General features: G+C 42.4%; 1 protein-coding gene across 1 annotated transcript in view; it reads left to right on the forward strand.

Moving 5' to 3' along the window:
* Positions 1-27,806, forward strand: part of LOC129704367 (protein CC2D2B-like) — a 244,759-nt gene that overhangs the window by 124,455 nt on the left and 92,498 nt on the right. The window contains exons 25-31 of the mRNA XM_055647454.1: positions 1,832-1,894; positions 2,966-3,189; positions 5,045-5,222; positions 7,200-7,353; positions 21,173-21,317; positions 22,917-23,043; positions 25,694-25,897. Coding sequence (XP_055503429.1) covers positions 1,832-1,894; positions 2,966-3,189; positions 5,045-5,222; positions 7,200-7,353; positions 21,173-21,317; positions 22,917-23,043; positions 25,694-25,897 — 1,095 coding nt within the window. The remainder of the gene's footprint in view (positions 1-1,831; positions 1,895-2,965; positions 3,190-5,044; positions 5,223-7,199; positions 7,354-21,172; positions 21,318-22,916; positions 23,044-25,693; positions 25,898-27,806) is intronic.

Genomic DNA, 27,806 nt, shown 5'->3' on the forward strand with positions numbered 1-27,806 from the left:
GTGCAGATTGATGATAAAAACAATGAATTTAATCCATTTTAAAATAAGGTTGTAACGTCACAAAATGTGGAAAAATTGAGTACTTTTGAATGCACTTAATTGAACTACAAACCTACCGACTCCCGCTGTTGTCTGGCCTATAGCCAATTGGTATGAACATTAAATTTTCCAAATTTTGTAAAGTACAAAATCCTCCTCCTCTATCTTCTACCCCCAAGTCCCCCTCCTCCCCTCCTCCCCTTTACCCCTCCAGGACATGCATCTATTTCTCCCCTCATCTCCTTCCACCTACATTCTTTCATGCAGATTCATAATTCGCAACTCTTCAATCATTTTGTCTCCCCCTTCTGCCTTTTTATCTCTGGCCTTTATCCACCATCTGCCTTTCAAACCACCATCATCTGCATACAACTAAAAAGGGTCCTGATCTGAAACGTCACTTAGCCATGTTCTCCAGAGATGCTACCTGACCCGCTGAGTTACTCCAGCACAGTGTGTCCGTTCTTATCTCAGAAGACTTCATGACCCACTTCAGATTGAAATGAGAAATAATTTCTAAAGCCCCTGTCCCACTGTACGAGGTAATTCACAAGTTCTCCCGAGTTTTCCCCTGATTCGAACTCGGAGAATGTCCATAGTGGGTCCATAAGAGTTTGTGGATGTCTCGTAGCGGCTTGTAATGCTAATGGTAGGTATAAAAAGTACCAATTTTTTTCATCACGAGTATTTTTTTACTTGTCCCGAGTACCTACCGTTAGCATTACGAGCAGCTACGAGACATCCACGAACTCCTACGGACACGCTACGGACATTCTCCGAGTTCAAATCAGGGGAAAACTCGAGTGAACTCGTGAATTTCCTCGTACAGTGGGACAGGGGCTTTAGGGTTGTGAGTCTTTGGAATTCATTGCTTCTGACCGTGGTGGCTGAATCCTTGAATATATTCAAAGTAGAAATGGATAGATTCTTAATTCCTATTAAATCATTCCCCCCTTACCTGAAACCTATGTCCTCTGGTTCTTGATTCCCCTACTATGGGTAAAAGACTTTATATTTACCCTATTTATTCCTCTCATGATCACCACCTATCCTCCGCTCCAAGGAATAAAATCCTAACCTGCTCAACCTCTCCCAATAGCACAGGCACTTGAGACCTGGCAACTGTCTCGTAAATCTTCTCTGCACCCTTTCAGGCTTAATGGCATCTTTCCTATAATGGAGTGACCAAAAATGAACATAGTACGTCAATGTCGAGTGCACCTGTGACACGACCTCACAACTTTTATACTCAATACTCTGACTGATGAAGCCCAATGTGCCTGAAACCTTCCTGACCATCCCATCTACCTGTGGTGTAATTTTTAAGGACCAATTTCAGCTGTTGTTTCTATTTGGATAGTTCATATATTGATAGTCTAATGATAGATTATTTGCATAGGGAAGAGGAGTTCCCATTTCAATTTTCAATTGCATCTATGTGCTTCCTCATAACAAGTGTTTCCAAATATATATTCTGGTTTTAAATGTGCCAAATCTGTTGCTTATAGGAAAATAGATTGGAAAGATTCATAGCCTTACACTTAAATCTTCCCCCATTTAGCAATGCTGCTCGTTCTAGTATGTTTAACCGCTACTTTTAGTTAACCATTCCCAGGAATCTGCAAACTCGTAACGTCAGTGGAAGATGGCATCTCGTTGAGGCCATCACTGGTGAAAACGTGTCCGACATAAGTTGGCATCATGTTCAGCCATGTCGCATCCAGCAACGAGAATATCGTCGACAATGATGGTGCACGGGCACTCCGTAAATAATTGTTTCATTGTGCGTTAGAATACCTCGCTGGCAGAATTGATGCCAAAGGGCATCCGCAAAAATTTGCAGCGGCCAAAGGGGGTGAGATTGGACAAGTCGGGGTCCAGTGGGATCTGCACAGAGGCACTGCCTGGCTGGGCAGCAGCTTCCTGCACTGAGTGCATCGGGTAGTGCGGGCTTTTGATCACTGTCAGATTCAGATTCAGATTCAGATTCAATTTTAATTGTCATTGTCAGTGTACAGTACAGAGACAACAAAATGCATTGTTCAGGTCTCTGGGGTTGATGCAGATTCGGATTTCTTCCTTGTTTTTTTTGTTGCAACTGAGGATTCCACCCACCAGCCTGTCACGGATCAGTTCATCGCACAGATTAGAAAAAACAGCAGCGTGCAGCAATATGGTTCGGATTGCTAATGTAATTCTTCACAGGCTCACGTTGTTGGTTTCGAGCAAAAAACTTAGTACGTTCAAGTATGGAGTTGGCTAGAAGGTCACACAGATGTCTAAATTTAGTGAGCAAGACCTCTGGATCATCAATAGTTTCTGTAGGTACCACGATTTGGTTGTTGTGATCCAGAACTGCAGGTGCATAGTTGAAACGCTCTGCTCATTTGATAGCTTCAGGGCCAGCGACGTTAAGTATAGAGGCACGGTGATCTGGTGGAATGTTGCAATGAGCAGCACGGATGTAATGGTTGCCATTGCGCTCGAAAACCCAACATTCAGCAATGTCGGAGTCAAAAATCCGAGGGTCAGGCTTGCGGAATGAGCTGGCCATGGCAACACGAGATGATAGATAAAATGGGTGAAATCAAAATACAGGGAATAAAATAAAAACCGATATACTTAAACACAGAGTGGGTTAACCACATCTGACACCACTTTTAGTGAATCACACAAAATCACAGATCTGGTACAACAGTATTTATTGAATAACTCATATAATACACTGCCGCATGTTGCTTCTACTGTACAGCAGCATAGACTTGACTGCACATGTCAGGTTGCGATAATATGAATAGTGCGGTAGTAGGTGGAGCTATGATAATAAAGCACTGCATAGGTTAGTAAGTAAAGTAACCAATCTACAGTTTTAATAATAAAACTAACTAAATTTAAATATTAAGACTATATTTTTGTATTTTTCCAGAAAGCCAAGGAAAGCAAACTTATAGATGGAGATGAATCAGTCAATGAATACACTGATGATGATTCAGAAGAGCCCCCAAAACATTCTGTGCCAACAGATAGAGCAACAATAGAAAATATGGCAAAAATAAGAACTGCAGTTGATTACAGTCAAAGACAAGAACCTATGTTGATTCCTAATCTGTCACAGACAATGACTGTAACACCAGATTTAAATTGCTCTGGGTATGAATTGTTCTAAAAAAAATCTGTTTTCTCACTTTTACAAAATTTGTATTAAATGGCCACTAAATACCATGCAACCAGAAATTCTGCTTTGAATGACAATATTTTAGACCTTGGAACAGATTGTTTTCAAAATTGAATTATTATATGTGATTGGCTATTTTGTGCATTTTCGATCCGTATGTATGATTTGCAATGGCTTTGGGATGGCTGGGTACAAAAGTCATTTAACTTTCAGAAATTGTATAAAAATTCTCTTAAATCTGGTCTTTCCTTCGATATTCTGATTATCTTTAATCCTATAGATTATCTTTAAGACGCAACAATGTGCCTTAATTGTTATATTGGCTGAATCATGTTTATCTTCGTCAGCAGAATCACTGAAAGAAGTTGTATTACAGATCTTTGTTCCTCCAACATGTCCAAAATGTATTGATGCATGACGTTCCGTATAGTGTAGTATAGCTCAACTTTTCTGGAGATCCATTGTCTTTCGAATAGTGAAAGATACCTCCCGATGTGTCCAGCAACTGTTGGGGTGCTTAGGGAAGTATATTTCGAAGAACAGCAAAAAATGAAATAGCCTGAACATTGTCAGAGGCCAGCTCAGAATATATTCTACACAAAGTATAAGATGGGGAGTAGTTATTGTCTCTCAAAACATTAAATTAAACTGGATGTATATTTTACCAAAAAGTATTTTACGGGATCTAAAACTGACTGTTCCTCTTTAGGTGTTTCAGTTCCCCGCAACACAATTTCTAATGAGCAGCTAAATTCTACTGCAGATGAAAAGGGAAATCTCTTTCACCCACCATAGAAATATAGACATTTATGGCAATGTGAGGAGGCGATTCGATCCATCATATTAATATGAACCCTATTTCGCACCTCTTGGTGCATTGCCCTCTGATATGGCTCTATGATTACTCAGACTAAATATTTTGTTTTCTTTCATGTCAAGTGACTATGTTTTGGACTGATTTCTAGCCACTTCATGAATTGTAACCAAATGTGTAGCATTCTCACCAAGAGTGATTTAATGATGTCCTGGGAGAGCCTTCAATGCTATTGCAAGGACAGATCATCTGCTAGCAGCTATTAGCTGAAGATTTAAACAAGTTTTTCTTGTGTCCACCTTCTGGGATATTTAAACTAAAGATAGAAAATATCTACAGTATCTCATCCTTATAATTATGGCAAAGTAAAGGCATACATTAGGTTTGATTTAAAATCTTGTGCATCGTTCTATGGAACTGTGCATTGTGTTTTCAACCCAACTATTTAATCAGTTTTGCATATTTAATAATTCATTAACAGTCAAAACCGGTCTATATTGATTATTAAGGGTTATGAAGCGATAATTTTCATTTCAACGCAAAGTAACTTTCCTTATAGGCTACATTGTAGTGTGTGATAGTTTAGCAATTGAATTGCAAAGTTAATATGCGGCAATCTAAGGGAGGATCCAGAGACATGAATTTAATATTACATTATGAGACTGGGAAAGTTAAATTCAAGCAATTAAATAAATATAGAATTAAAAGCTAGTGTTAGTAATGACAACCATGAAAAGACAGCTGGTTTGCAGATATCCTTCAGGGAAAAAACATCTGTCCTTTTGTGACTAATTGTCCTCTGAATAATCTACCTACTTACTCAGCTCAAGGGAAATTAAGGGCAGACGATAACCTTTGGCCTTGACAATTATATGCATATATCATTAAATAATACAAAATGGTGCATTTACGTCAACTTGAATACACTATGTATAAATATTTAAGATAAATAATTAACTTTCATTACAGTGTGAAGTATTGCAGTAGTAAAGAAATGTTCTTGTATCTAATTTCAGGGGAGAACAACGTAGAAGAATGGAAATGCGAAACCATAAATTCTTCATTAGTATTTTTTATAATGAGAAACTCGTTTCATCCACTATCACTTCACAACTGCAATCAGATTTTACTGTACAATTTCAACAAATATTCAATGTTCAGATTATACACAAACCTGAAAACATTAGATTAGAGGTAACTACTATTAAAACTAGCTATTGTTATAGGCTTGAGTAGCAAGAGACTATTGGATTATGAATGACCAGATCATGTGACTTTTTCTACATTTGCAGTCCTAATAATTATGTTAATGATGAAGGTACTACCATTGTACTGTTAGCTTACAATTGTGGTACACGGAACCAAAGACAGAATAAGTACATTTTTGAGTGGGTTGTAATTGACTTACTGAGAGAACATAGATTGCTTCCTTTTCCGTTATAGGTGATAGATGTTGTGGGGGGTGGGGGTTGCAATGGATATTGTTGACAAGCTGCTGCAGTGCAGTTAGCAAGTGCTATAAAATATATCTACAGTTAAAGGAACACATTTTTAGGTGGAAAGGATATAGGATATGTGATTGTAGAATAAGGTCTTGAACTTTTTGTATGCACATTCTGGGAATTAAACCTTTTACATTGATCTGCTCTAAACATTTCCCACTGGTTGACCGGAGGCGTAATTACCTTTGTGATGGGGCTAAAGATTCCATTCTCCACATCGGTTCCTCAAACAAAGCCAAATGAACACTGAAATATCATTGAGCTATCTTCAATTTTGAGTATTTCCCTCATGTCTATAGCTGTCTTACAATTCCAAGGGACGAGTCTGTAGTCCCTTAGACAATAGACAATATGTACAGGAGTAGGCCATTCGGCCCCTTGAGCCAGCACCGCCATTCAATATGACCATGGCTGATTATCCACAATCAGTACCCCGTTCCTGCCTCCTCGCCACATCTCCTGACTCCGCTATCTTTAAGAGCTCTATCTAGAATGCTTGAGAGAACTACTTTATGTTGAACTTCTCTGTGATAACATTGGATATCAAAGGCAGAGAAGTTAAGGTATGAAAGGGATGGGAAATTAATGATATGTATAGCTGGAAGCTGAGGATCACCTCTCCAGACTAAATAGAGATACAGGTCCTCCCTGGTTAATACAGGGTTAGTTCTGTGCCTACAAACTATTTGTAACTCAAACAAGTTTCAATTCGGAAATGTGGCCACCCAGCATTATCTATATAATATTAAAACTGTGTGGCTGCTGGCTGGCTGGCTGTGTATGTTTCTGACTTGTGGCTGCCAGCCTTTGATTCGTTGCTACGCCAACGTCAGACCCAGAAATGACGACTTATTTTCCATTTCGGTAGAGATTACACTTTTCATTCCAAGTATCCACTCCTCATTAAATTTCGTCGTGTTTATGTACACATTTTTAATAAAATCCTTCCCCCCCCCCCCCCCCCCCCACTCACTCATTTTGTTGCCTCCTGCTGGACAGCGACCATACTGGCTGCTGGCGCCCGTATCTCGCCTCAAAGACGCCATTTAAAAAACAGCCGCACTGCTGATTCCTGAGCCGCTTGAGTTGGAGGACCATGTCTCCCGTGGGGGCTACGGGTAGGGAATGGCTGCGTTGGGGGAGCAAATATATAAAATTATGAATGTGCCAAGATAGTACTTATATGTTCACTTAAATAAAGGAAATCTTGGGTAGTCATGGGTGCAATTTAGAATTCATGGGTATTATAGCATTTGTCTCACTCTTTATATACATACACTAATTTATAATTATATATATTTTGGACCTATCGTATAGAATATGGACTAGGAATTTGTCCTTGCCTTACATCCCTTTGACTACATGCATTAGACATGCAATTTGTACTCTCTTTCTGAAATTTGGATCCTTTAACTTCAAGGGAACTGAATTTTAGACTAGAATAATGTATGCATACTTTATTTTATTATGGGACCAAGAACACATTTCCAACCCTCTAAAGACATATTACCATTTTACGATAATAGTTTTTTCAGTAACTATCCAAACTGCTCTGAAACTGATTTATTATCTGCATTGTGGACAACATCAAGGGATATTGATTTAAATGATCAATAAACACAAAAAGTCATACCACCTGCTAACAATCTTATGTCATTCTATTTAATAGATTTATGAATTAATAAACACAAAGATGAACTTGTTGGCAAAACTATACATACCTGTTCCTGAAGTAACCATGATTACCAGCACTGTTGCTTTGGAAGAGATAGAATTCAGTAGTGATGAAATAGTTGTAACTAACCACGATGGAGTTGGAAGCAGTAAGTATATATACACGTATTGAAATACTGAAGATTTAAACTAAAAAACGCTGTCTTTTTTGAGGATTTTTCAAATCGCAGCCAAGAAATATGAGGATCTCAATGTTGGAAACATATTGCCCCCTCTTGCTAAACCTAATGCAGACCACAGACAATATTATTATTGAAACAAGCTACGACTACTCTGTGTTAGTGTTCATCTATCTATCTATCTATCTATCTATCTATCTATCTATCTATCTATCTATCTATCTATCTATCTATCTATCTATCTATCTATCTATCTATCTATCTATCTATCTATCTATCTATCTATCTATCTATCTATCTATCTATCTATCCTATTACTAAACTCTCATCTTGTCCTCTTTGCGTTTTTTTAAAATTTGTGCAAAATCGTTATCGCTAGGATTTTTTCGCCACCTTACTCACTGTTATCCTCTGCTCCAAGCGCATCAAGTTTTGTTCCGATTGGTGGAATATTACAAAAGTTATGAAGGTTTAAAAAATTGTGAGATCACAGATTGGTCTTCTCGCCTGTCAGTCACCATGAAGGTAACGCCCCTTCCGGCACCCGCTGTTAATCACCGGACGGGGCGAGGAAAATAAAATCCCGGAGGCGGGGCTGAGTCCGCAAGCCATGCTGATTGAGTCTGCAAGCCGTGCTGATTGAGTCCGTGAGCCATGCGGAGGAGAACGACCAGTGAAGCGACCAGTGACCAGCGCCCGCTGTGAGTCCCCATCGCACCCCCAACCCCTTCCCCTCTGGTCCTCCTCGCTGGCTCCTGCCCCCTCCTCCGTAATACTGCACACTCCTCCATGGCTCTTCCCCCATCTTTTCTCCAAGCTCTCTCCCCCCCTGCCCCCACTCCTTGTTATGGGAATAGCATCATTTGTGGTGCAGTACCAATGATGGAATATCCATGATCCACAAGTAGCCAAAATGGATCCTGAATTAAAATGGCTGAACCCAAGGCTCGAATGTAAAGCCTCTGTTAATTAGTTGTGTAGCTGTATTAGAGCAATTTACAGTAAGGAAACACAATATTAAAACATGGTGTCAGATCGGGGCCTGTTTCACGATTCATCGAGAGTTTTGATTGGGTGCACGGCGACAGAAGATGACATTTGTGAGTGAGTACTACCGAGAGACGAGTGTGCGGCCTACATTGTTTCCATCAATTGAGGGGCGCATTTGTCAGGAAAGTGGAGCAGTTAAAGCCCCCTAGGCAAATGAATTTTGAGGCAAGGGACCTGCCAATGGAGTGGAGATAATGGAGGGAGGAGTTTGAGCTCTATGTTGATTTGAGCATGGAAGGGAAGGATGACAAGACAATGAGGAAACTCCTCATGTATCTAGTTGGACCGCAAGGGAGAGAGCTCTACCAAACGCTAGAGACACGGACACCGGAGGGCAAGAAGTTACGCTAGAGCAGGCTCTTGATGCTTTCGAACAGCATTGTCAACTCATGAGGAACGAGACCATCGACAGGTGTAAATTCTTTACGAGGAGCCAAGAAATAGGGGAGACTTTTGATTTGTTTTTAATAGAACTGAAGCTCTTGGCAGCTCATTGTGGTTTCAGAGAGTTGAAACATTCACTGAGACGGGATAGAATAATATGCGGCATAAGACATGACATGCTGCGGGAGAAACTTCTCCGAGAAACCTCACTTGACTAAGAAAAGTGTGTGAAGGCATGCCAGGCTTCAGTGCTTGCCAAGGCCAGAGTTGATGTCCTGTTAAGTGACCAATGACAAGATGTCTGTGCAGTGAGACGAGGGGAAAAGATACCATCCAACCATACAGTGCAAATACTGTGGATACAAACACAATAGGAAGAAGGAGAAATGGCCGGGAGAGTTTCAAATGCCATAAGAACGATCAAGATAAATTTATTTGTCACGTACCAATTGGTACAGTGAAATGGGTGGTCACCATACAGCCATACGAATAATAAAGAGCACAGAACACGATAAACTTTAACAGAGACATTCCCACACAGCGGAATCAAATGTTTCCACTGTGAGGGAAGGCTCTAAAATTCAGTCATCCTCCTCCGTTGTCCTTCCGTTGTTCACCCATGGTCGGGGGGCTCCCGAACCCCTCACAATCGTCGCCATGGGTGGCCCGATGTTCAGGCCCTCATGGATGATGGAACTCCGACGTCGGAACGTGAGAACCACCTCAACGGTTTGGACATCTGAATCGGCCACATCCTCAGCCGAAGACCACAGGCCATGCTGGTTGGAGATTCAACACTGGTGGCCCTCAGCAAAGGGCCCCAGGACTTCATGATGTTGGACAGCGTCGCCCACGCTGGGAGCTCTCAAAACCCCAGCTCCGAGATGTTTAAGCAGCAGGCCCAGCACTCCGGAGCTTCAAACGGTGATCCTGGTAGGCATCCGCCCGCTCTGCGGTGAATCCAGTGCTGCGCTGCCGCCGCTGAAGCTTGGTTCAGTCCCCAGCAGGAAAGGCCGCACCAATCCAGTTGGTAGGCCGCACCAATCCAGTTGGTAGGCCGCGAGGAGGTGAAAGAGGACGCGACTTGGAGAATAGTTGCATCCTCGCCAGGAAGTGACTGGGAAACGGTTTCCCCCTTACCCTACCCCCCTCCCCCACATAGAAAAACTAAAGAATCCTCCAAATCACACTTTTAAAACACTAAAAATTAAAAAAAGATTGATAAACAGCCAGACTGTAGGTGGCGCCCCTACTGGACAAATCGCATTACATTTCAGATCATTTTGCATCACACCACACGGAAAGGCAGGTGCAACAGAAGAAAGAAATGAAAGGGGAAAAACCTGTGCATGCAGTGGTGAAAGTAGAGAGTTCCAGTGATGAGTATGATGACACAATGGAACTGCAACTAGAAGCAGTAAAAGCGGAAAGTCTGCACAGTGTTGAGACTCAATTCCCAAAGAAAATCTTTGCGACCATGATGCCGAAAGGGAAGGAAATAAAATTCCAGGTGGACAGTGAAGCCACATGTAACATCATTCCCAATATGTATGCAAAGGATGTGGATGAAACTAAGCAAGTATTGTCAACGTACAACAACACGACAATGGTGCCTCTTGGGAAAAGCAACGTGAGACTTGTGAACCAAAGAATGGAAGGAAATACAAAGTAGAGTTTGTAGTCCTGGAGGAAGACTACATTCCAATCCTGAGAAGCAGGGCAGCCCAGCAGATGGGGCTCATCTCAGTGTGTAAAGAGAACATAATGATATTGAATGGCAGTGAAATCCCTCTGAGCAGTCTGAGTATGCTGATGTGTTTGAAGGGACAGGTAAATTTGAGGGCAAGTACCATCTGCAGGTAGATGACAGCATAACACCGGTGATCCATCCACCACGACGAGTACCTGTAGCCTTATGGAGTAAGCAGAAAGAGGAGTTAGACAGACTAACAGAAGCTGAAATAATTGTCCCAGTAGAGACCCACACTCTTTGGGTATCCAGCCTTGTGTGTGTGGAAAAGCCCAATGGAAAGTTGAGAGTGTGTTTAGACCCGAGGGATCTGAACAAGGGGCTGAAAAGAAGTCCTTACCCAATGACGACGATTGAAGATGTCCTCACAGACCTGAATGATGCCAAGGTCTTTGGCACGTTTGGCGCCAAGAATGGGTTTTGGCATGTGGAACTGGATGATGAGAGTTCTCATCTTACGACATTTAACACACCATATGCCAGATATAGATGGAGACGCATGCCATTTAGTCTGTCCACGGCCCCTGAAGAGTTCCAGCAACGACAGAACCAAGTGTTGGAGGGCCTGGAAGGAGTGAGGTCTGTGTTCAAAGTTTAGATAATTCCGAGCACTGAACTGTCGCAGATCCAGGTAATGACAATTTGGAATTGCGGAATCGCAGATGGCGCAGATGTCGCCAAATGGAAAGCGGAGCCTCCCGGCGGAGTACGACCAGCGAAGCAGCCAGCGAAGCAACCAATGAAGTGACCAGTGCCCGTTGTGAGTCCCCAATGCACCCCCAACCCCTCAGTCTGGTCCCCCTCACTGGCTCCTGCCCCACCCTCCCCCATAATACCGCACTCACCCTCATGGCACGTCCCCATCTTATCTCCGAGCTCTCTCCCCCCTGCCCCCACACCTCTCCCCCCTGCCCCCTGCCCCCTGCCCCCTGCCCCCACATCCCCCCCCCCCCCACACCCCAACCGCCCCCACACACACCCTCCCCCTCCCACTCACCCCTCCCTTCCACACATCGCTCACAACCATCCCCTGCCCAACACACCCTTCTCCACCCAAACCCTCCTGCCCACAAATACATCCCCCCACACACCCCTCACCCCCCACAACCCCTCTGCCCACGCATACCCCCCTCCCCCACACACCCCTCCCTCCAACACACCGCTTCCCTGCCAACCCCTCCCCTCACGACCCCTCCCCCCACAACCATTCCACCCCACAACCAGTCCTTGCCCACACCCCCCTCACCCCACAACACCACACCCCCCCCCCCCCACACACCCCTCCCCCCCACAACCATCCTGCCCCACACACCTCTCTCCCCTACTACCCCCCTCCCCCCAACAAACCCCCTCGCCCCACAACCCCCCCCCCCCCCATACAACCCCCCACACTTCCTCTCCCACCCCACACCCACACCCCCCCCACCACACCCCCCCCCCCCATGGTGACTGGGGCTCAACGGGTCCCACTTCGTCTAGTATACAGTATTAACCTTCTCCTTTTCCACCTGTCCATTGCAGGTTCCCAGAATATCTTTCTCTAAGTTTTCTTCAGAAGGCATCTCAACAAATCGCCTCAATCACATTGTGCAGTAGTGTGTTCCACATTCTAAACATTGAGTCAAACAAAATTCTTATTTCTTGTTGAATTTACAATAAACCCCCACAACCCCTCCCCCCACAACCCCTCCATCTGTACTTCTTGCTGCCTCAAGAAAAAAAGCTAACATCACCAAGGACAGCTGACATCTCTTTCTCCTCTCCTGTTGGGCAGAAAATACAAAGCTTGAAAGCACTTATCACCAGAGTCAATAACCATCCCTACTGTTATCAGAATCTTGAAGGGGCCTTGCGTTAAGGATGAATACAGAACTTCCAATCTGCCTTGTTACTGACCTTGCACAATTTTAACTACAATTTCTGTGTAGCTGTAACACTTTATTCTGCACTCTGTTTATTGTCACTTTTGCACGACTTTGATGTACTCATGTATAGTCTGATTTCCCTTGGTAACATGCAGCACAAATGTTTTCACTGTATCTTGGTACATGTAACAATACAAAAGCCCATACTAACATCAGTACGGTTTTAGTGTGTATTGTAAAGGTAGTTGTACAATCTGGTTTACAGCAGATACAGAGACTGTTTGATCAGTTACACGGGAATTCTGTTGGCAGTTTGTAGCCTGAGGATGCTGTTGTCCCTCAGAAAATTAGTATTTCTCCTCCTACACTGATTCTCATTTCTGTCTTCCGCCAATTATTCCAGATTGCAATCATGACAAGACGCAGCAGTAAAGCAGTCCCTGTTTTGACTCAACTTTATCATGAGTGACAATAGGAGCTTTCCATGATGAGATGTGGTACAGTATCTACAACATCTTTGCCCAAAACACAAACATTCTCTTATAAGAACAGAGCCAATAAAGTTGAGATGAACTTATGATCACTTGTAGCACTTACGCTTTATAACTTGAAGCTCAAATCCAGTGGTACATAACAGGAATGTACGCAGGCTCAGAAAAAATAGCATGCTAGAGCTGCCCAACATTGGACAAGCCCTTCAGCCCAATTTATCTATACCTTGCAGCTCTTCCTCCACCAAGGCCTGATGGAGAACTGTGGGAACGTACATGTCTGACCTTAATTCTGCATAAGGGACTGGCTGGCATGGCAATTTTTTATTCTCTCATTTCATCCAAGGGGTCCTGGATGTTTGGTTTATGTGTACAAGGGCACTACACAATCCTAGATCTTGTTACTGATTGCAATGGGACAAATTCCCATTTACTCTTTATTTTTCTACTATGCATTCGCTTATTCATACAAAAATGACCCCTTTACAATGAAGCTCAAATCCAGTGGTGCATACATGGAATGAAGGCATAGCTTAAAAAAATAGCAGCAGAGAGCTGAACAAGTTGTCAACACCGATCAAGTTGCATGACCAAGCTTGCCTGTGCCTGGCCCATTATCCTCCAAACATTTCCTATCCACTTACCTGTCCATGTTTCTTATAAATGTAATGATACCTCTCTCCACCCAGGTCATTCCATACAGGCACCACCCACTGTGCGAAAACGTTGCCACTTGGATCTGTTAAATTTCCGTTCTTAAATCTATCCCCAACCATTGGAAAAGATATGTTTTTACCTTACCTTTTTCTCATGTTTTTTTTAACATTTGTACAGTCACCCCTCAGCCCCCCATGCTCCAAAGAATAAGGACCCAGCCCTTCCAGCCACTCCTTATAACTCAAATCTCGTAAATATACTTTGCCTATTTTCTAGTTTAGTGACATCCTTCCCATAGGTGGGGCTACCAGAATTGCACATTTCTCCATATGTGGTCCTACCAACATATTTTACAACTGTAACATAATGTTCCAAATTCTCACCTTAACACCTTGACCGACGATGATAAGTGTGGCAAAAACCTTCTTTACCTGTCTTCTGTGTTGTCAACATCATGGGACAAGGTTTTCCTTCAGCAGTGGTTCAGGGTCCGAGTGAAACCACACCTGGAGTATTGTGTGCAGTTTTGGTCTCCAAATTTGTGGAAGGACATTCTTGCTATTGTGGGTGTAGCGTAGGTTCACAAGGTTAATTCCCAGGATGGCGTGATTGTCATATGCTGAAAGAATGGAACGGGCTTGTATACTCTAGAATTTAGGATGAGAGGGATCTTATTGAAACATAGAAGATTATTAAGCGATTGGACACACTAGTGCAGGGGTTCCTGACCTTTTTTGTCCTGTTTACCCCAGGCAACTTTAATAGCACATAACAATGTTATTTCACTTATTTATGAACAACCAATGATGAACAGATACCAGAACCAAACACAGTCAATCAGTGATAAAAAATATGTACAAATCCAGAATCAACAAATTTACCCCCTGGGTAGGCAACATTTATGCCATGGGGGTAAATAGTAAGATTAAACGAGAACTTACCAGTTTGAAGTTTGATCTGTATTTTATGACGAGTTACGATGAGGGATTACGTGAAGAACCCGCTCAGTGCGCAGGCGCGGCATACTTCCAAGCAGCGGTGTGGAATCACAGATAGACACAGTTATTTGAAGTAAAGATAGTAAAGATAAGGAGACATCAGTTTACTAGTTTGATCCATATAATGAGGGTGGGAGCGTAGGGCACGTAATCCCTCATCGTAACTCCTCATAAAATACAGATCAAACTTTGAACTGGTAAGTTCTCGTTTAATCTTACTATTTTATTTCGGAGTCACGTGAGTGATTCCGTGAAGACTTCAAAGGTCTGTGATTTCAAACCGTGTAACAGTTTTTATTTCACTCACTGCCGAAGTTCTTGAGAGAGGAAGTGTTATCGTAATCAACCAATGGATCTGTTTTTTCAAGAAACAGAAAGGTATTTATTAACAATAACAAAAATAAATAGCTCCCCTGAGCTTAAATTAAATATTTGCAGTTTGTAATATTCTGTCTGCAAATAAGTCAGGCTTTATCAACGGTTTATTATAAAAACATTCTGAACGTCGTTTCCCTCGACCATCCTGCCGTATTGAGAATGTGGTCAACCGGGACGTCCATTCGTTCAGCCACTGATGTCGATGCTGCCCTAGTGGAATGGGATTTAAATGTATTAGTGTCTATTCCGGCAGCTTTCAGTACCTGTTTGAGCCACCGTGAAGTGGTTTGGCTCGTTACCCCGCCATGAGGTTTCTTGTGGCTGACCCATAGGGCTTTTTCTCTCCCTCTGAGATTGTGGGTTGTGTATATATATTGTTGTAGATGGGTCACCACACACAACCTTGGCTCTGGTGGGTAGGCCCGGAATACCACCAGTGAATTGGGCGTTCCTGGCCTGCTTTGTTTCACCAGACCTAGAATGATAAACGTAATCTGGTCTGGGGCGACCTCCATGTTGTCCAGTCTTAATTTGTGCAGCAACTGGATCCTCTGAGCGGCTGCGAGTGCCATTAACATGAGCGTCTTTAATGTAGATATCTCGAGGCTGAGGGATCTAGCTCGTGGCCATTCCCTGAGGTATGTCAATACCACACTGATATCCCAAATATGGGTATACCTGGGTTTAGGGGCTTAATATTAAAATTGCCCTTCATGAGTTTTACCACCAGAGGATGGGATCCCATGGCCTGCTGTCCTGCTGGTTTTAGGTAAGCAGACAGGCCGCTTTGTGCTGTATTGATGGCACTGTAACTGATCCCTTCGTCATGGTGTAGATGGGCCAGGAACTCCAGCACGTCGGTGGTTGTGGCAGTTGCATATGTTGTCCCTGTTTCCTGGCAGTACTTCTCCCATTTTTGATACAGGTTAAATACTGCCTCCTGGTGGATGTTCGCAGGGATGCCGACATGGTGGTGATAGTTCATTCGGATAATCCCAGTCCCTGGTAAGGTCTATTCAAAACCTACAACCCAGGAGTTTGATGTTTTCATGGCATGGGTGGCTTATGCCTGATACTGGGTGAGTCAACAACCGTGGTCCACTAGGGAAATCCATAGGTGACTCGACCACCATGTCGTGATGAACTGGGAACCATGGCTGTGTAGGCCAGTCGGGCACCATCAATATCCCAGAAGCAGAGTCCATCTGTATTGCGAAGTACCCGACTGATGAGGCAGAAGGGAGGGAAAGCAAAAACCCAGAAATTCCCCCCCAATCCAGCGTGTAGGCATCTACCGCTGCTGCCTCTGGTCTGGTTCCCAAGTCACATACATAGGTAACTGGTGATTCCGTCTTGTTGCAAACAAATCGATGTCTGGCGTTCCATATTGCTTAATAACTTTAGCAAATATTTTGGGTTTAACATCCATTCGATGTTATCATTAAATTTTTCCGTGACCTGGTGTCTGCCACTGTATTTAGCTTACCTAGTAGATAGGCAGCCGATAGTAAAATATGTCTTTCGACACACCATTGCCAGATCTGATTGACCAATTTGTCGCACGATAATGATTTTATGCTCCCCATATGGTTAATATAAGCCACCACCGTAGTATTATCAATCCGTAACCGCACATGCAAGTGCTGCATTTTAGATGCATATTCTTTTAAAATAAAAATACTCAACATTTCTAAATTGATGCCCAGTGTGTGTGGTAATGATGACTCTGGTTAGTCCATCTGGCACCTGTGCTGGATATGGGGTTAGTTGCCCCCCCCCCCCAGGCTTGAGCACTGGCATCTGATTAATAACTAAAGTAGGGTTAGTGGTGATGATAGGGCTGAAACTGTGCCACACATTCTCTGCCCCCCCCCCCCCACTGTAGCTCTGATATAGCTCCAGTGGGTAATTTCATGATTCGATCATAGTGACCCGAATATCGTTTTAGTGCATGTACCTTTGTTCTTTGTAGATTTTGATAGTGCAAAGGTCCGATTTGTCCATGGTAGTACATGGCTTCAACCTAGATTTATCTGGAGTAGGACAAACCCCAGTGTTTCAAGGAGCTGTTTTGTAGCTAATACTGCTGCCACAGCCAATTCCTTTGTTTCCCTACTATGAGAATATCATCCAGATATGCTATGACAATATGCTTTTGTTTCCTTAGTATTCCCATGGCTACTTTTAATATTTTGGTGAATTGTCTAGGGGCTGGAGTTAGACCATTGGGCAATCTCTATACTACCACAGCTGCCCCAACCAGCTAAATTTTAGGTATCTGCAATGATCCTTGTGTATGGGTATTAGATAGTAAGCATCTTTAATATCAATGCTTGCTATAAATTATCCTTTGGAGATCAGTTGTCTGACAGTAACAAACGTCTCCATCTTGAAATGTATATACTCAACAAACTTATTTAGTGATGTTAAGTCAATGATGATGCGACTTCCACCATCTTTTTTGGGCCAATGTTGAACTGGCGATAATATCTCTGATATAACTGAATTTTGTATCCACTAATGTTGTTGAGTATATACTAGTTACTCGTGACTAATTACCCCATACTTCTTTAAACAAGTGTATTCGCCCCCTGTTAGTAGAGCACCCTTGTTCTCTATATGCTGGCAGAAACCAGACCCACCTACCTCCATGGTTATGGGTATTCTTCTGTTTCCTCCTGGTCCAACGAGTCTTACACGTCGTATGACGTGGTGGGGGTGGCGCGTTTTCCCTGGGGCCTGCTCTGGGCCCTGGCCTGAAAGGCTTACAGGATTGGCATGCAGGCCCCGAGCTTTCACCAGTACCATAAGGTATACCCAGCTGGTGGATGCATTAGAGGTACTGCTGACTGGTTTACGTGTGGTGCTCATTCCAGACACTGCCGCCTTACCCCGATATTTTTGACACGTCGTCCAGTTTTTTGAAAAACTTTGTTTGAAGAAGGGTTTTTGGCCCGAAACGTTGCCTATATCCTTCGCTCCATAGATGCTGCTGCACCCGCTGAGTTTCTCCAGATTTTTTGTGTACCTTTTTAAAAACTTGGCTTGATCACGGATCCTTCTGTCTGGCTAAGTTGTTGTGTCGGCGTTCTCACAGTCTTGTGAATTTTGGTTGAAGGCAGGTTTTATAACTTCCTGAGAAGTTGCGGGGCACTGCGAACAGTAGGGTCAGGTGTTTTGCCATACTACCCTGACCTCTGGAAGAGCATGTGAATGATAGCCGACATCAGGCATATCAAATTCATTTTTAAATATTGGGTTTTTTGAGAGCGATGCTCAATGTATCCCCCAATAATGGTGGGCACTTTGAGTAATGTAATTTAGGGGAGGCGTGATGAATCCAACACCTCATGACTACCTGTCTTGGAGAGGTTCTTTTAAAAGAACAGGTAGTAAGCTGGTCTGTCAGTCGAGACTGAAATTTATCTCGCTAGTGGTGAAGCCACATAGCGGCCACACCCAGCAGCTGTTCCTGATCCTGTACCTCAAGCATACTCCCGATGTTGTTCAGCCAGTGACCCCTCTTCTTTGACCAGCCCAGCTCTGGTCCCATCAATCCCTCGACAAGGGAGATGGCCAGTGCAATAGCACTGGAGTTTTTAGCTCCATGACTGGATTCAGGGAATTTTAGCTCCCTTGTCAGTTGTACAGTACAGAGACAACAAAATGCATGACCTCCTCTGGCTTGGGGAAACAGACATACTTGTTTTTTGTATGAAGTGCTGATCCCATCTTCTGTGTCTGTCTCCAGCCTGAGGTTTGGTCTTACCTTGTTGTTAGAGGCTGTCTGCCGTTTTTGGGCGGCATATCAGCGGCGAGTATCAGTCGGGTTCTCGGGCGGCGAGTCTGTTGGTCCTTGTCAGGGAGTCTGCAGGGGTGCCAGCTGGTTTTTAAATTTCCCTCCGGACCGCTGCTGTTAGTCAAACAGCTTGTTTAGCGCCCGGACCCGCCTGCATCAGCGCGTTAATGCCCCGCCTGCACTGAGCGGGTCACGTAGACTCACGTGACTCCGAAGTAAAATTTACCCCACGTTGGGAACCCATTGACCATTATACCCCCAATTTTAGTGTCATCCACAAACCTAATCCCACCACCTACATTCACATCCAAATTGTTAATATAGATAATAACAGTGGACCCAGCGCCAAACCCTGTGACAAGCTACTCATTACAGGTATGCAGTCCGAAAGCAACCCTCTACCATCACCCTCAGCTTCCTACCTTCAAGCCACCTTTCTGACCAGCTTTTTTTTAGTCATCTGTTGTGACAATGTCAATTCATCATTCAGATGATAGGTTCCCTCTTCAGGGCTACAGCTGAGTTCATGATGTTCAATAAGAGAGCAAGACTTCCATTTTTTTCAGGTATTTGGTTTCCTTCCAGAGTAAGCTATCATTGAGGCTATACAGATGCCAAAGAAAAAATCACTTGAAACTGCCATCAGTTGACAAAAGTAATAGAATATGCGAGCAGACAAGAATAAGACACACAAGCGTTTGGGATGTGGGAGGAGACTCAAATAGCTGAAGGAAACCCACATAGTCACGGAGATAGTGCAAACTCCAAACGGACAGCATCCTAGATCATGATTGTACCCAGGCCTCTCGTACTGTGAGCCGCTCTTCCAGCTGCATGGATTGTCACCTTGTCGTGGTGGAGAAGCTTGTGTGGACCTAAGATCCTGAGAGCGATGCCGTCTGGAGCCATGCTCCTGGTAGGGTCACCCATGGCGGTAAGATCGAGGGGGAGGTCTCTGATCAAGAGCAATCCAACCAAGACCTCAATGGTGGAACAGATGGAGGACGATGGCTGACCTTAGTGGAGCGTCACAACGGCCGGGAAGGTGGATGAAGGCTGCGGCAGAAAAGGGTCTCCGGTCAAGAACCGTGGGGTGGCTGCCTGTGCACCAGTCTCCCCACGTTAAAGTCACACACAGGCGTCCTCCATTTAGCACCCTGGAGGAGTGAAGGAAAACACCAAATGCAAACCTCCACTTCCTTGTGGCTATTACCTTATTCAGGAAAGGCGAAGACTGGATCATGGCGGAATATGTGGTGGAGACCACCATTTGGTGGTCCAATGGGTAGGAAGGTGGACCCAACAAAGCGTCGTGGAGCGCAATTAGGGCACAATGTTCATGCAGAACACTGGTGGCCAACCACTGTATCCTGACCTATCGCCAGCCGTCTTGACTATGTCTTGCCACTGGATCCAGATAGGCCGGGACAAAAGAGTGTGGCTGACGATTTGCGCAACTCCCCCTCACTTTAATCCAAGTCCAGCGCATGTCATGACTTCAGGACCCGTTCCGCCTAACTGGGCGAAGCAAGATCACCATAGGAGTGCGTGCAGCTTAGAAGAAGCGCGCCGCAGACACTCAGAGGAAACGCAACGTGCGCAAGACTCGAGCCACTTCAACTGCAGCACCCACCCAACTGTGTCCCATATGATGGCGAGCATTCCGGGCCCAGATCGGTCTCCCCTGTCACCTCCGGACCCACAAACAAAAACACTGAAGTCATGGTCTTCTTCGACTACGAAGGACGAACAACAACAACCAGCTGCACCACTGGGCCTCATTGACGTTTCAATAATTAAGGGGAAAGAATTAAATGTGAAGTTGGAAGGAGAAAGTTTATCATACTATAAACCCTCAAAGTACAAGGATGTCAAGACAGCAAAACTCTAAACTACATCTCATTGAAGGCTAATGTTTTCAGAAACTCAAAATCCTATTGATAAAATGTTGTATGGTGCAGTCAAAGATTAATTTAAGTGTTTTCCTGGAAGCTGTTAAGGTGACACTACATATATTTCTTCATCTGGGTTTTCCTATATTCGTGCTATGACTGTCAGGACATTGCAATTTGCAGCATGCCTTTGTATTAGGAAGGTCATAGAGGTTCTCAACTTGAATTCACCTCTAATATATCTATCAATATGTACATTGAGGGCTTGTCAGGATTGTAGAAAGCATAACATTAAAATAGGCACAGCACAACTGATTTCTACACTAGTACCTGGTTCTACCAGTTTTGTTCCTTCAGATCCACTTTTTCTTAAATTTTATGCATGACATTGACAAGGGTTTTAGAGGGATTTCAAGATCTGATATCTGAGGAATTATCTGTCATGACTATGATAAATGAAATATGTGTAAGCCAAAAGTTTAATATTTTGCCCAATCTAACAATTGACTTATTTTCTATGGGTAGATACACCGTTTCTTTTAGATGAGGGGAAATCTGAAGAGTGTTTGTTGACATCTGGAAGATTACTGTATGCTGTATCATGGGGAATAGATGAGAATGGCACAGCCCTTGCACCTCCAGCACCAAAGCCAAAAGCCTATACAGAAAGGTAAAGAGTTGTGGACCAGATAAAGAATGGTTTTAATTTAAGTGGAGACCACTATTTAAATTTAATGGTATTTTGGAAATGTGATTTCCTCTATTAGTTTTTAATTCTTTTTTCACTTTGTTTTTCAATAAAAACAATCCTTTGATGGATCCAGCGTTGGTTTTAAACTAATGAATGTCAATTATTCATGTTTTTGAAGATTCCTGTGGTCCTTTTTGAGAACCATTTTCTTTGATTAATTTATTTTGTATCTTTACTAATAAATACCAATAAAGGAAATAATATTGTTATTTTGCAGTTGGTATTAATTTGTAATAATTATGATATGGTGCATAAGTTTTAGAAAGGAGTGAATAAAAACAAAAATAATCAAGCAGAAGTATTACAGGCTTACCTAAATATCTGTTTATATGGCAGCTTTGTTAGCTAAATACCTGGGGAATTCACTTGGTCCTTGGATTGTAGGAATCAAAAAGTTAGATTTGAACCCTTTGCAGATTCATGAGACTATGAGAAGGTCGTGGAGTCGTCTAAATGGATGAGTATACAAGGGAACCATGGAAGCAATAACCCCTTTGGAGTTTTTGAAAAGGAACAGGAGGGAGGACGGTATAACAATTATATATGGTGAATGATTGAAGGTGAAGGCTATTGAGGTGGACAATGTGAATCCTGTCATGGCTCTGGCTGGATGGAGAGGAGGTAAGAGCAAAAAGTGGGAAATGGAAACAGTCTTGAGAACCCTGGAAGGGAATTCATCGATAAGAGAAAAAAGGAAAATCTCGTAAGCCTTGGTGTGAAAGGTATCATTCGAACAGATACAAATAGAGTCAAATAAATTGGATGAGCATAATAAATGCCTTGCAGAGTTGAGTGGGAGGAGATATTGTACAGAAAATATTGGGCTATATCTGACCACCCACCCTGATGTTTAATTCAGCAGTGTTAAATCTCAGTAAACGGAGCTGAGGGTGGCATACATTTTAACTCCAGCGCTTTGAGCACAGCCCCATTTCATCTGAGTGGAGTCACTGGAAAAATGAAGGGTTTGTTTTTGAGTTTTATTTTGTCTTTTACTCGATTTATGTCAGTAAAATGCATTTTTAAAGACTGGAAAGTGTTTTAACTTTAGTTCATTTTAATTACTTACAGATAAATCTATTTCAACTGTTTTTAAATATCTCACACTAAAACTGCCAATGATTAGCAGCAAATTTTAGTTTGCAGTATACAAGTTGTCAATACAATATTTATGCTGTATTGTTATTTCAATGTTTCCTTCTGTGTGCTGAATTTATCAAACAACATTCAAAATACCACAAATTGTAATCATGAGAGCTAGTCAGAAGAATATAGGAAATTCGCAAATAAATTTGGCATATGGATCATGAATTGTTTTATGAACCTTGCACCCTTTACTTGATTTACAACATGGCTATACCAAAAATCCCTAGAATGCAGCTCCAATGTTTTTAAATCAAATTTTGCTGGAGCCAATACTCAGAGGAAACTTTCATATTGTAAAAAATTTGTGAGTGGAATAATGTGTGCAATGAAACAAATGTGACAAATTAACTTTTATTTTCCATTTAATTTCAGCATGGATGCTATTGCCTCAATTGGAATGTCTCGGATAAATGATTTGCAGAAACTTGCCAAGTGGGCAAAAAAAGCCAGAATTGATCCCAATGATCCCCAGAATTTAAACTTGATGCATGTAATTAAGGTTAGTGTAAATTGAGAATATGTTGGCTGATGAAGCAGAATACTGTAACTATACATATATTTACAAAACATATTATCCATGATTGCCTCGAAATTCCAGTGCTCTTGAAAGGGGGTGCAGAATTGCATTAACGCAGAAGAACTGGTCATTTTGGCTGATGTCCCGCTGTTTTGACACCACTTATGATGGAGATCTAAGGCCAGGATCACAGATTAACAGTCATTTCATATACTTGCACTTGAAATTGAGCCCAATCTCCCCATATTTCTGCAGCCTGGTTTAGGAAGCTGATCCAAGTGCACGTGGTCTGTAAGGCTTCGGTAATAGAGCTGCTACTCATACTCCAGCAACCCAGATTCAATTCTGATCTCCTGGTACTGTTGGCATTCAGTTTGCATGTCATAGAAATCATAGTCATATATCACAGAAAGATGGCCAAACATCAATTACACATTTACATTGATCCCATTTGTAATTCTTCCCACGTTCTTATCAACTCCCTCCAAACCACATGTGCCCATGTACGTGGGTTTCCTCCTACATCCCAAAGATGTGTGAGATGGTTGGTTAATTGGCCAATGTAAATTGCCACTACTATGTACAGTGCCCTCCATAATGTTTGGGACAATGACCCATAATTTATTTATTTGCCTCTGTACTTCACAATTTGAGATTTGTAATAGAAAAAAAACCACATGTGGTTAAAGTGCATATGGTCAGATTTTTGAAAAGTTTTTTTTAATACATTTTGGTTTCACCATGTAGAAATTACAGCTGTGCTTATACATAGTCCCCCCATTTCAGGGCACCATAATGTTTGGGATACATGGCTTCACAGGTTTTTGTAATTGTTCAGGTGTGACTGGCAGGCCAAGGAAGACCTCCACAGCTGATGACAGAAGAATTCTCTCTATAATAAAGAAAAATCCCCAAACACTTGTCTGACAGATCAGAAACACTCTTCGGGAGTCAGGTGTGGATTTATCAATGACCACTGTCTGCAGAAGACTTCAGGAACAGAAATATAGAGGCTACACTGCAAGATGCAAACCAATGTTAGTTGCAAAAATAGGATGGCCAGGTTACAGTTTGCCAAGCAGTACTTAAAATAGCAACTACAGTTCTGGAAAAACGACTTGTGGATGAGACGAATATTAACTTATATCAGAATGATGGCAAGATTAAAGTATGGAGGGGAGAAGGAACTGCCCAAGATCCAAAGCATACCGCCTCATCTGTGAAACATGGTAGTGGGGGTGTTATGGCATGGGCATGTATGGCTGCTGAAGGTACTGGCTCACTTATCTTCATTGATGATACAACTGCTGATGGTAGTAGCATAATGAATTCTGAAGTGTATAGACAGATTCTATTTGCTCAAGTTCAAACACATGCCTCAAAACTCATTGGCCGGTGGTTCATTCTACACCAAGACAATGATTCCAAACATACTGCTAAAGCAACAAAGGAGTTTTTCAAAGCTAAAAAATGGTAAATTCTTGAGTGGCCAAGTCAATCACCCGATCTGAACCCAATTAAGCTTGCCTTTTATATGCTGAAGAGAAAACTGAAGGGGACTAGTCCCCATAAAAGCATAAGCTAAAGATGGATGCAATACAGGTCAGGCAGAGCATCACCAGAGAAGACACTCCGTAACTGGTGATGTCCATGAATCGCAGACTTCAAGCAGTCATTGCATGCAAAGGATATGCAACAAAATACTAAACATGACTACTTTCATATACATGACATTGCTGTGTCCAAAACATTATGGTGCCCTGAAATGGGGGTCCATATATAAACACCACTGTAATTTCTACATGGTAAAACCAAAATGTATAATATATACCCTTTAATAAAATCTGACATTGTGCACTTTAACCACATATGTTTTTTTCTATTACAAATCTCAAATTGTGGAGTACAGAGGCAAATAAATAACTGATGGGTCTTTGTCCCAAACATATGGAGGGCAGTGTAAGTGATTAATAGAATCCACGACAAGTCGATGAGAATTGAATTTTGAATTTAAAATTCATTCCTTTATTGTCATTCAGACCTTTTGGTCTGAACGAAATTTCGTTGCCTGCAATCATACACAATAATAATAAATAACAAAACATACAATAAACACAAATTAACATCCACCACAGTGAGTTCACCAAGCACCTCTTCACTGTGATGGAGGCAAAAGTCTTAGTCTCTGTCTCTTCCCTCCTTGTTCTCCCTCTGCGCTGAGGCGATCCAGGCCGAAGATGCCGCCCTCCAGTCCAGCGGACCTCCGTGGTGAAGATGGAGAGGATGAAAAATAGGATTACTGTAATTGTGTACTTGATGGTCAACATGAATAATAGGCTTAAGGCCATGTTTCCATTTGGCACAACCTTCTCTGCACAACTTTATATTAGTACAATTGAAATGAATTAATTAGAAATGGTTGGAAGCGTGATTTACGCTGTGGTAAATTAACTTTAAGTATCGTGTTGTTGAAAAAATAAGCATTCTGTGATTACATTTCTAGGGAATTAATATTTATTTGAAATATGAAATGAAATATTATCTAAACCTGCATCACATCGGGTAACATAACTTATCTTTAAAACAAGATTAGATTCTAATGTGTAATTTGTACTTCTGCTCTTTCTGACAGTATGCCACTGAGGAGGATCAAAATGTCCCAAAATACTTTAGGTTACAGCAAATGCAAGATGAGTTTAACTTTATTACAGATGAAAAATTGGAGCAGTCTAGACGGTTTCGTCTTCTGATGCATAGAAATTCTGGTGTTCCTGAATATTGTTGCTATAAGCAAGTGCCGCCATATGAAAGAGAGATACCAGAGCATATTTTTGAGGTTAGAAATTATCTTTCAAAATATTAAAGTGCTACATTGGTAGAAAAATGCTTATAGCATAACATAGTGGTGCAAAATGTGAAGGGCAATGTGAGAAGTTAACTAAGCATGTTATAACAAAAATAGCAGAAGCTCTGATCACCAAGTTTCAAGTATCTTCAAGCACATGCAGCGGATCTGGACATAGCTTCAAGTACACAGGGAAAAAACAGAAGCAACAATAATCCACAAAAATTTGATCCATGTACATAGAACACCAAATGTCAGGAAACTTTTACGATATAATCATAAATGTCACTGCACATGTGATCTTTATGTGCAGAGGATTTGAAATACAAGGAGATAAAGGTTATGTTACGGATATACAAAACCCCAGTTCGACCCTGCCTTGAGAACTGTGAATAGTTCCACACATGACAACTTACTATTGACCATAGGAGAATACTGTATTTGATTTACCATGATAATATTCCAAGGGTTACATTCTAAGAAGTCAGGCCCGTACGAAGCTTTTCAAAAAGGGGGGTGGCATGACAGGATTACAAAAAATGTAATGTGAAATAATGTGCGCGCTGCACACATCACGAGCGCGAAGAGTGAAGTCCCTCGATGCCAGGGTTTTTAGATGCTCTCTGATGCATTCTGAGCCTTATTTTGGAACATTTTTGCACCAATTTTATGAGCAATATTTCAGAAATTAACAGGAACCCGAGAAACATAGAAACATAGAAATTAGGTGCAGGAGTAGTCCATTCGGCCCTTCGAGCCTGCACCGCCATTCAATATGATCATGGCTGATCATCCAACTCAGTATCCCGTACCTGCCTTCTCTCCGTACCCTCTGATCCCCTTAGCCACAAGGGCCACATCTAACTCCCTCTTAAATATAGCCAGTGAACTGGCCTCAACTACCCTTTGTGGCAGAGAGTTCCAGAGATTCACCACTCTCTGTGTGAAAAAAGTTCTTCTCATCTCGGTTTTAAAGGATTTTCCCCCTTATCCTTAAGCTGTGACCCCTTGTCCTGGACTTCCCCAACATCGGGAACAATCTTCCTGCATCTAGCCTGTCCAACCCCTTAAGAATTTTGTAAGTTTCTATAAGATCCCCTCTCAATCTCCTAAATTCTAGAGAGTATAAACCAAGTCTATCCAGTCTTTCTTCATAAGACAGTCCTGACATCCCAGGAATCAGTCTGGTGAACCTTCTCTGCACTCCCTCTATGGCAATAATGTCCTTCCTCAGATTTGGAGACCAAAACTGTACGCAATACTCCAGGTGTGGTCTCACCAAGACCCTGTACAACTACAGTAGAACCTCCCTGCTCCTATACTCAAATCCTTTTGCTATGAAAGCCAACATACCATTCGCTTTCTTTACTGCCTTCTGCACCTGCATGCCTACCTTCAATAACTGGTGTACCATGACACCCAGGTCTCGCTGCATCTCCCCCTTTCCCAATCGGCCACCATTTAGATAATAGTCTGCTTTCCTGTTTTTGCCACCAAAATGGATAACCTCACATTTATCCACATTATACTGCATCTGCCAAACATTTGCCCACTCACCCAGCCTATCCAAGTCATCTTGCAGTCTCCTAGCATCCTCCTCACAGCTAACACTGCCCCCAGCTTAGTGTCATCCGCAAACTTGGAGATATTGCTTTCAATTCCCTCATCCAGATCATTAATATATATTGTAAATAGCTGGGGTCCCAGCACTGAGCCTTGCGGTACACCACTAGTCACTGCCTGCCATTGTGAAAAGGACCCGTTTACTCCTACTCTTTGCTTCCTGTTTGCCAGCCAGTTCTCTATCCACATCAATACTGAACCCCCAATGCCATGTGCTTTAAGTTTGTATACTAATCTCTTATGTGGGACCTTGTCGAAAGCCTTCTGGAAGTCCAGA

The sequence above is a fragment of the Leucoraja erinacea genome, chromosome 15 (assembly GCF_028641065.1).
Source record: "Leucoraja erinacea ecotype New England chromosome 15, Leri_hhj_1, whole genome shotgun sequence".
In the NCBI taxonomy this organism is placed as follows: Eukaryota; Metazoa; Chordata; class Chondrichthyes; order Rajiformes; family Rajidae; genus Leucoraja; species Leucoraja erinaceus.